At 50.0% G+C, this 11,098-nt stretch overlaps 1 protein-coding gene across 1 annotated transcript; it reads right to left on the bottom strand.

Moving 5' to 3' along the window:
- Positions 1-256: 256 nt before the first annotated feature.
- LOC144762125 (uncharacterized) lies at positions 257-7,253 on the bottom strand. Its single transcript, XM_078647256.1, has 2 exons — positions 7,241-7,253; positions 257-1,646 (listed from the first exon to the last, which is right to left on the bottom strand). Exon 2 carries the CDS (start codon positions 1,608-1,610, stop codon positions 507-509), a length of 1,104 nt encoding a protein of 367 aa, XP_078503382.1. The 5' UTR covers positions 1,611-1,646; positions 7,241-7,253; the 3' UTR covers positions 257-506.
- Positions 7,254-11,098: the final 3,845 nt, after the last annotated feature.

Here is an 11,098-nt window from a genome sequence, read left to right as displayed (position 1 = left end):
ATCTGTGGAAAGTCCCTCGACGTGGCAGTCATGAAATAGTTCAATTTTACAGCTCCATGCATGCAAATATCCCCAGAGCGGAATCAACCAGTCACCAGACCATGGGCAGAGCACGCACATTAAAGTGCTCTTGTAAAGACAAAACAGTGGCCACAGCTCTCACTTAGTGGCCTTGTTCCAAAGGGTTTCTTAGTGCCAATATCAGCAACAGACCCCACCCACAACACATTCATCACAAAGAACACACAAGACATTGTTTGAAGAAAGCATTTCTGCAGGTTTATTTTTATTAGAAATATGCAAACATGATGGGTAAACATACAGGCGATCCATGGGCAGGCCGCAGACACCCCTAAGCTGCCACGCCCACCTTAAGAGTCAAATTGCACCGTGGCCTACCCAATCAGGGCTCACAATTTGGGGGGCCATCCTTTACATCATGTTGCTCAGGTTTACAACCCCCCTGAAGGACCAATGGGGCGCAGTCATTCCTCCTGGGCCCTGCCCTAAGGACTTCCTGGGGTTTGGCATTTGCACCCTTGTTGTGCTCCTGAAGAAACCCCGCACTTGTTGCACGTGTGTGCAAATTTACACGACTTGCCCCAAGAGCAGGCTCCAGCGTTGAACAGCCTACAAGTCCCAGAGAATGTGCGTTTGAAACCTCCCCTCTGGCTCCCTCCCTCCTGTGCGCCTCCAAAGGCATGTCTTCCTACTGAGTAACCCCCCGGAAATTGGTCTTCGTATTCCCTGTCCAGCGGAGTGTGCCGCCCCATATGTTCCAGCCATAAATTCACCTCAATCTGGTCCCATCTCATCTGGGGCCACATGGCCATCTTTTGTCTAAACTCCTTATCGTAATTATACCAACCAATGCCTCCCCATTTGCGAGCCTCTTTCCGTATGGTCTGGGAGTATTGGAATAAACCTAGGTTCAACTCAGGGCTTTTTTCCGCTATTACTGCGGACATTATGTTAAAAGCATGAAGCCAGTTTTCGATGGTCTTCTCCGGCCAGACTTCTTGTTTGACCTTTTTCTGCTCCTCCTTCCTGCCCATCTTCCTCGTGTCTAAACCATCCGACCCGTGCATCAGGAGTGTGAAGATGTCAATGAACTCCCGTCGCCATATCCCCTCCTTGGCCGCCTGGGGGACCTGCCACGCAAGGGAGAAAGGAGCAGACACCATGGGGGCAGCAGTAATCGGAGGTGGGGGGACTGGTGCAGACGGCAACACCACCTGGGGGTCAGCACTGTCCACCCTGGCCCCTGATCCCGGCCATGAGGATGGGGTAACTTCCCGAGGGGTCGGCTGTGCTATGCCTCTAGGTGCCAGTGGTTCAGTGGGCAAGTCTTTGTTGGCGAGTCTGCGTGGCCATTTCGGCCTAGAAGGACCAGAGTCTGTGTTAGTCTGCTGCTCGGGGACAGGACCGTTGACGACAACGCCCGAATCTTCCTGCTCGTGCAAGTTCAAGATTCCCGTAGCCCACGCCAACCCCTTGGTCTTGGCAAACTGCATGAAAGCAGCCCATTGAGCATCCTGTGACGAGTCTGTGAGTGAATCCTCCACCGGGGACATCTGGGAAAAGAGGGAGGGGGAACCCTGGCTATCCATGCCTCTCTTTGGGACGAAGGCAACAGCCCGACCAATCTGAGGGAGAAAAAACTGCATGTAAGACAAAACCCACACTTGCATGGCTGATTCAGACTGGCCCAAAGTGCCACCCACGTCTCCACCACGCTCTCTCACGCCCCGCTTCCCTGTACTTACTTATTCCGTGTATTGACTTTGTCGTAACCTGATGCCGGTGTCCGCCCTACTGAAAGAGCAACGATTAATCTGAATGCGAAGATGAAAAGAACACATTAGCCACTGTATCCCTGCTTGTGTGCAGCCACTCTACGTTGGTCTAACAGGGTTGCTAACTCCCTGCTCGTTCTCTCCCGCCGCACCACTCCGCCCTCCCCGTACGGTGTTCTGGTGCAGTCGCTTGCTCTCACTACCCCCGCTTGGCGATACAAGTTTAGTTTCTACAAGGCATATTCTTCAAAACTTGAGCCAGTGGAGTACCAAAAGCCCCTCTGTGCCAGTCTGCGCCTGGGGACCTTATCCATATCTGGTGGGCCTGCCCAATGTTGACCATTTTTTGGAAGGAGGTCCTTAGACATATCAATGGGGTATTGGGGTTTCCACTGACTGAAGCCACAAGCACAATCCTCCTAGGCATCATACGCATACCTGGGAAAACCCCTGTGATTTACCTCTCCTGCGGGATGGCCGCTAAATCCTGGGTCACTCCTCTTGGATATGTACTGCTCCTGTAATAGATTATTTGATTACTAAATTGCCTCAAGTCCCTTTGCCCGACCCGTGTTGCCCTTCCTAAGCCGCTGTTCGCGTTGCAGGAGGTTACCACGCCGCTCACCTTGTACCTGCTGTGGTAACCTGGTCCGTTCGCGCGCCCGCACTATGTCGCCGTTCTTGATGGGTGCAGGACTGCAAACGCTAGTTGGTGAAATAAAGATAACAGTTAATGCTCAACTCCCCCTCCTTTGCGCAAGGTGCTTGAGGTATCCTGCACCTGCCTCCAGCTACCACGCAGGGAGGACCTGCGTCCTCTCTGCGCCCCTTCCAGGCCTAACTGCTCACTGGGGAAAGAGCCACGCGACATTGCCCAGCGGAGGGCAGTCCCTGGTGATGAGTTTTTGCCTTTTCTTCCTCGTCCCAAAACCTTGAACTGGCCATTCAGACCCCATGCCAAGAATGGAGAACGCCCTGGTCCAAAGCTCTACCAGACAGACCACCTTCAGGCCCGCACTATACCTGAGCGAGGCCCCCCCCCCGTGATCTATGCATGCTCGCATAATCGCCCTGGTCCAAGGCCCTGCCAGACAAACCACCCTCAGACCCACACTATATCTACAGCGAGGCCCCCAGCGAGACGTGGACCTCCCCCTAATCATTGCTCACTTTCCTTCCTCCGACCCAAGCCCACATGCCCAACCCATCCCCACCACCAATATCACTGCCAATCCCCTGGACTCTGACCCCAGCCAGACCTTTGCTCACCCTCCTATCTTCGTCTATTTTGCCACAGCACCTCCTCCTTACATCAAGTCTGAAACATCAATGACCCAACTCACCACGCTCAACCTATCCCTACGCCTGCCCCAATGTTTCGGTTCTGTCCCAGAACCCAGCACTCTTTCTACAGACACTCACCATAGGCTGCCCCCTCCAAAGACTAGTAACTCTTTTAACTCTATTACCCAACAACTGACCAGAATTAAATAAATAAATGAAAGAAACCCTAGCCGCCAATATCCTACAACTAGACTGGCCCAACTTATTCAAGCCACTTTGCTCATGCTTTCCTGGTAGTAACACTCCCTCCCCCTACACACAACCACTTCCATGGCCCCGCCCGACCCCCCCATTGCCCACCCTTCCTTTAAAGAGGGAGGCTCATCGACCTAATTGAGCTCTCCGCAGACTTTCTATAATGGAAACAGAGGAGAACAACTCCTACCCCTCAACAAACCAGAATACAGCTCCCGTCCCAATCCCAGTCATTGTTGGCACAAGCAGAACGCCTAGAACAGTCCTCTCGCCCAGACCATGGCGCAATATACCTCTATCCTTACATCACACCCAGACAACGTCCTGCCCTTTATCTTGCATGCAGAGCAGCAGTACAACACGCCACAGACATTGCCCAATTCTTGCTTAGGAAAGAAATAGACATAGCATTTCTCACAGAAACCTGGCTCAATGATCACTCCCACCCCATTCTTGACCCACTCTCCCCTCCAGGTTACTACGTCATTAGACAGGACAGACCGCTCAAATTAGGTGGAGGGCTAGCAATTGCCCACAAAGAAAGTATTCTGAACACCGTATTAAAACCTGTGGATTACCAGACTCTGGAGTACCTTGGCATCGAACTGGCAAATGCAACACCCCCATCAAATTTCACACCCTTTACCACCCCCCTGGGAAGCGCACCCTCTTCAGTGAAGAACTAAACGACCTAATAACACGCTTCTCCCTAACAGACACGAAAGATGAGTTCCTGGGTGACTTCAATATCCACTGGAACAACACAGAAGACACCATTGTCCAGGACCTCTCCAACCTGCTTGAAATAACCAACCTAAACAACTCTGCAATGAACCAACTCACATCAAAGGAACAACTCTAGACGCGATCCCCACCAGTAATGATCTAGTCTCTCGGAGGTCAATCTCGCCCATCGAATGGTCTGACCACCACCTCATTTTGTTTAACATCAACTCACCTGTCAGACACCAACCAATACAATCCGACAAACCCAAGCACTGGATCAGGAACATCAATGAAGTCCCCATCTCCAAACTTGAATCTAAGATACATGCCAATCTACAGTCCCAGCCTACCACTATATCTGCTGATGACCTTACAGCTCACTTTAACTCTACAATGACAGGTGTTAGATCAAGTAGCGCCACTCAAACTTAAACAATTGAGATCTATCAAATCTAAATCATGGTTCAATGTGGATCTCAATACTGAAAGACAACTCCGACTGGCTGAAAGGACTTGGAAACCAGACCCATCAACAAGGCCATGACCAAGCAGATCCAATTCATAACAAGAGAAACCAGCTCCGCTACCAACTGGAAATTATGTGAATTGGTCGGACTTTAAACTTGTGTCGGAAAACGAGGTCTTCAATATAATTGCGAGCTTAAAGCCAACCTCCCACACTATGGATCCCCTCCCAGCCACTATTGTACTAAAACTCAACAACATCATTACCCCTTTCTGGACTAAGATCATCAACTCCTCTCACACATCAGGCTGTGTACCAGACTCCCTTCAATTAGGACAAATCCCACAGCTTCTACTGCACCTTGAAGCTCAGAACCTGATCTGCCCAGGGGGTCATACCTGTATATTGCCGCTGTGAACCTGATCAGCCTGGGCGGCTGTACCTGCACATCGCCAGACCAGCTGACTAAGACTCCTCCACTGGCAAGTGCAGCCCTTGACACCTGTACTTACTGTATCCACACTTCATACTTTCTGGTTCACTATAATGAACCGGGCAGTAGAATCAGATGATGCCTCCACCTCACAGAAGTGGTGTTGCGGGCGCTTTTGTAAAAATTGCGGCATTTTTACAAAAGCGCTGATTTCGCGGGCACTTTTGTAAAAAAATCGCAGCATTTTTACAAAAGTACCAATTTCGTGGCAAACTGCGAATTCGTGAAATCCTGCAGGGTCTGCCTAGAGACCGGGGTGATCAGAATACATCAGATTGACAGGTTATCTGAAATGGAAGAAGCAGGCAAGCTGCAGAAAGAAGAGCAAAAATCCTATGGGCATGAATGTGAGGATTACAGCATTCCAAAAGAGGGAGATGTGTCTCCTGCAGTGCCTGACTCGCCACTAGGCAACAGTAACCTGCTTTCCTGCTCTATTGAGAATGGAAGCCAAAAGATTCGATCTTCTCATGATGTTAGCAGAGCAGCAGTGCTTTCCATATGAATGTCAGGAACAACCCAGCAGGACCACAAACTCAGTCCCAGCCTGGATTTTGTATGGGCAGCTTGACTATAATTATTGAAAGCGCACCAGGGACAATGCAGCTAGTATAGCCCCATTTGGAGAAGAATGATAGGGTCCCTGATTCAACCCCACCCATGGTGACGGGCCATTCTAAGTCCTATTTCAACATTATGGCAGCAGCTTAAAGGAGATAACAAAATTTGGTCATGTCAACATCAGCAACACCTGACTGAGACGGCCAAAAAACAAACTGGGTCACAGGGTTTAATTCTACGGCGATAAATTTCTATAAAAGATGCAATACCGTAGCCATCCATGGCTTTTACGACTGATAGATGTTCAAGCCATCGCACCACTGATAAATGTGATCTCAGAATGCAGAAGAGACGAGGCCAAGGCCAAAGTTAAGGAGGGGGCCAAAGAATCACCATCATGGATGCAGCAATAGATGTGCCTAATGCAGGATTCCATCAACTGGCAGCGGGCATGGTCCTAAGAAGACAAGGGTGGCTATGTTCTATAGCTTTCTACCTGGAAGTCCAATTCAAGACAAACGCTATTTGGGAAAACATGTGGGCAATGAACTTCAAAATATAAACACTGCATGGTCCTGTTGAACTTTGCTGTATAGGCATCATATTTGATCTGCTTTTTGTTACTCCAGACGCTCATGGGGAGCTTTCCCCCAGTATGGGGGGCGGGGGGGGGAGATCCTGTTCTTTTTCTGGCCAAGGTGGATATGACCTGGGCGATTCAACCAATAGAGGCTAAAAACGAGGCTATGGCAGCCTTTCTTGTCCCTGCTCGCCACAGTTAAGTTTATTATGCATAGTTAATTAAAACCAGTGCAAAACATGTTTCAAGTCAATAGAAAATTTTTTACAATCTCGAGAAAATTGGATCATTGCTCGCCACAGAGTTCCGAGAGGTCACGGGCCCTCGCTACTTGCGCCGGTCGAACGTGGACCGATGGGGGACAGATCAATGAGATGCTGTTCTTGACGGAGGGGGCAGTGGACTTGGAACATCGGTGGTTTGGGGGTTTGTTTGTTCTTGATAGAGTTTGTCTGTATCTTCAGCGTGCCCAGCCTCGGAGCGGACCTGGCTCTGTTTATTCTATTGTCCGAGCTCCCTCTCCTACAGTGGACGAGAGCGAGGGGCCCTGTGGTCAGGAGCCGTTTATATACGAGCTCTAATGGGTCAATGAAGAGATTTAACACTAAAAGACCTCAGATGCAGCCCCTCCTCCCGTGCTTCAAGGGACCTGACGCTCCTCCTCCTCACCCTCTGCTTCTCTGTCCATCGTGGGTAAGTGGAGACTGGACCGGTCCCCCTCGACTCTGCTCTGCTCGCCTGGTTCTAATGCGCTGCTCGGGTCCTCGGGCCCCGCGGGTCCTGCTGGGCAATGCTCGGCTCGGATCTGTCTGCTCGCCTCGCTCAGGCCATGTGATGCCCCATGTATGGGAAGCGCTTCCACACCCCCGGGTCCAGCTAGCGCTATATTAACCCTATACATGCTGGGAGGGCCTGCGCTGGCGGGGCCCCCTCCTCCCCGCCCGCCCGCCCGCCCGCCAGGACCCTTCAGCCCGCAGCGCGTCGGATACTTGCCGGGGGAGGGGGGTGGCTCCCGCGGTTCTCCCCCCTCTGTCGACCCGACCCGCGCTGGTCCCCCCCGGGGGGGGGCGGACACTTACCCAACGGACCGACCACAACGACTCCAAGCGGCGCGAGCAGCAAAGACGGCGGGCGAGGGAGGAAGTAAATAAACCAGAGTCCCGCCCACCGGCGCGCCGGAAGTGACGTCCTCAGGACGCGCCGACCCGGGGCTCCAACCACTAGACCGTCTGGACCAGGCGCACTGCCGCGATGACGCACATCAGCGCCCCCAGCGACCGGAAACACGGAGCCACGCTCGCCGTCACTGCGTCACGTGACCTCTCTCTGCCAGCCGCTGGTTGGATGCCCGGGCCCTGGCATGACAGTCACTGCTCTCAGGCGCTCACCTGCCGCAGGTGGAAAGAGTCTTACGTCATGGCGGGGGTGAGCCGCGACGTCATCGCGCAGGCGTGAGGTCGCCGACGAGAAAAGGAGGCCGCCATCTTAACACGTGTCTTTTAATGACACTGTCAGCAGCTTCACAAGATGAAACACCTGCATGTCCCTGCATTTATATCTTTTTTATTTTATTTAGTGCATTTTTATATAGCGCAGACATTACCCGAAGGTGTCAGAGCGCTGTACACATTAAATAAGATTGCACGCAATTTTACTTAATCTCACACCCAAAACATTGCAGAAAGATAAAGTCTATTTAAAAAAAACAAAAAAACAATCAATCTCAAAAAGAACCCCAAAAATAACTCGCAAACAAAAAAAAAAATAGATAGCGGGCTATCATGTATATTGCTATTTCCCAGGACCGGTTTCTGGCATTACAGCCGTCTTCAGCCGGGCTTGCTTGACCCCAGTGGCAAAGTGAGCAAGGGACTCACGTCTGAGCATACCCTGCCAACTTAGGGCGAACAAAGAAAAAACAAAGGTGGCAGTTCGGGCTGGACTGTTCACATAAGGCACAGGGTCAGACTGATTTGCATATAGCCATGTCTGAACTGGGGTGGCTGAGTGAACTAAAGAATGGTGATGGATTAAACCCAGATCAGTTGACTGGGGGTGAGTGTTTGATTTGTTCAAACGCTCCGTCCATCATCCCCTTTTGTATCATCCAGTAATGGATGTCATGACTCCCTACCAATAGCGCAGTAGTGTCCCCAGGAAACTGAGGATGACACAATAGTATCTTCAGCAAGCTTTAGATGGTGCAGTTGTGTCTCTGGGAAGCTTGTGATTGTGCAGTATTGTTTCTAGGAAGCTTGAGATGGCGTACTAGTGTCTCTGAGAAGCTTGGGATGGCGCGGTAGTGTCTCCAGGAAGCTTGGAATGGCACATTAGTGCCTCCAGGACGATTTTGATTGGGCAGTAGAGTCTCTGGGAAGCTTGCGATGTCACAGTAGTGTCTCTGAGAAGCTTTAGACGCCGCAATAGTGTATTTGTGAAGCTTGGGATAATGCATTAGAGCCTCCAGGACGCTTGTGATGGGACAGTAGCGTCTCTGTGAAGCTTGGGCGCCTGATCCCCGGATCAAACACGCAATCCACGCTGACTCTCCGCAGTCCGGCCCCATCACCAAAGGGGCTCATTGAGCCTGCCTCGCGCCTACAAGAAGGGGGATTACAGGGTAACAGCAGATGGAGGGGTGTGGGGAGGGGGCTGGGAGGAGAGGCGGGGCTGAGAGGAAACCAAAGAAAGGTGAGAAAAGGGAGAGCAGGCAAGGAGAGAGAAGGAGGAAAGGAGATAGGTGCACTATGTCCAATTTATAAACGAAAACACTCAAGGTTATTTTCTTTCTTACCAGAGGGATGTGTTCAGTCCGCACCGAGTCAGAAGGAGGTTAACAAAAGTACCCCAAGTCTCCCCAATCGATATCTCCCAAACAAGTAGATATGTGATTTTTTTCTTCATATGTTCAGACACACAGACTGATTACCTTCGCAGGAACATTTGAAAAACCTTGGCTATGTTTGTCATGTCAAACAACAGTCACACGCACAGGCACCACAATTATGTTTTGAACACCTTGTGCATCAATCAACACACCAACATAGACCCTGCCTACTAACCAGGAATTATACACTCAGCAAACTGAACATTAAGGCGTTCTGTGATTTCTGCATTGTTTCAAATACATAGATTCAGATTTTATTCTGTTGTGCACACGCTTTGCGATCAGCGGCTTGAAGGCTTAATTAATGAGATAAGAAAGGCAGGTACCAAAGCTGGGAAAACAAGCATTGGCCGCGAGCGGCCGCGAGACGTGGTGGGGGAGGGGGAGAAGCTGGCAAAACAAGCATTGGCCGCGAGACGTGGTGGGGGAGAAGCGGGTGTTACAAGTATTGGCTGCGATCGGCCGCGAGACATGGTGGGAAAAGGGGAGAATCGGGTGTTCACTGCGCATGTTCACGGGCACATGCACGCAAGCTTTAGGCCACATGCACGCAAGCTTTAGGCCAGGGTAGCACTTCCAAAAGCCCCTTACTAAACATCGAGCAACAGCGCATGCGCGGCTGTAGGCTTGACCTAAAAATGAAAATGAGTAATAAAAAAACAGCCATTTGTGCCAACGTTTTCACCTATAACTTCTATTAAGTATGACAGATGTTTGAAAGCGATATACCATTACATCCACTGGACCTTTCTGGATGTTGGGGTATATAGGACTTGTAGACCAAGAACCCGAGGAACCCAGAGCCAATAACTGAGCTGCGTCTTGCAATGGTTTTTAATTGTGTACTGGGTATATAGCAATTCATTTGGAAAACTATAAACTGAGAAAAATCGGTATGAAAGTCACCTATGTATTTCTGAAATGGGAACAAAATATATAGTTTAGAAACTGTAGCTATTTGCACGTCTCCGAAATTGTGGGTACCCATACCAGCACATGAATTATAGGTCATTTTTCAAAGTAACTTCTTTTTTACATATTGTCTTACATTTGGAAGGCAGAAATGCATTGAAAGTCAATAGGTGATAATAGTTGCTCCACAATTTTGTGCTCCCCTAAGTCTCCTGAAAAAATGGTACCTCACTTATGTGGGTAGCTGTAGTGGCCGCAACTGGAAACGGCCCAAAACGCAACGTAGACACACCACATTTTCACAGTGAAAATGGACCCTATTTTTTTGCAAAGTGCCTCGTTGTTGATTTTGAACCCTAGCTCTGCCGGCACCCAGGGAAACCTCGCAAACCTATACATTTTTGAAAATTAGACACCCAGGGGAATCCAGGATAGGGTGGCTTGCCTGGCTCTCAGTAGGTTCTGTTACCCAGAATCCCTTCAAAACCTCAACATTTGTAAAACAAAACCACCTTTACCTCACATTTCTGTGGTGGAAAGTTCTGGAATCTATGTGGACCCACAACATTCCACCCACGCCGAATTCCCAAAAGTCTTTTGAGAAAAATGATACCTCACTTGTGTGGGTAGGCCTAGCGCACGCGACAGCAAACAGCCCAAAAAGCAACGTGGACACACTGCATTTTCACAGTGAAAACGGACCCTTAATTTGCAAAGTGCTTAGCTGTAGATTATGAACCCCACCTCTGCCGGCACTTCGGGAAACCTAACAAACCTAGGGGAATCCAGGATGGGGTGACTTGTCTGGCTCTCACCAGGTTCTGTTGCCCAGAAACCCTTGCAATCCTCAAAATTTGTAAAAATAAAATACATTATCCTCACATTTCTGTGGTGGAAAGTTCTGGAATCTGCATGGAACCACAGAATTCTACCTACCCCGCATTCCCCAAAGTCTTTCAAGAAAAATGGTACCTCACTGTGCGGGTAGGCCTAGTGCCCGTGATAGGAAACGGCCCAAAACGCAACATGGACACACCACATTTTCACAGTGAAAAATTACCCTTTTTTTGCAAAGTGCCTAGCTGTGGATTTTGAACCCTACCTCTGCCGGCACCTAGGGAAACCAAGCAAACCTATA

This window comes from Lissotriton helveticus, chromosome 6 (assembly GCF_964261635.1).
Source record: "Lissotriton helveticus chromosome 6, aLisHel1.1, whole genome shotgun sequence".
NCBI classification, from domain to species: Eukaryota; Metazoa; Chordata; class Amphibia; order Caudata; family Salamandridae; genus Lissotriton; species Lissotriton helveticus.
This window is presented reverse-complemented; position numbering and strand designations above follow the sequence as displayed.

What these genes read in the sequence shown, in the direction of transcription:
- LOC144762125 (XM_078647256.1), bottom strand. Translation starts at nt 1,610, where the DNA reads ATGGATAGCCAGGGTTCCCCCTCCCTCTTTTCCCAGATGTCCCCGGTG.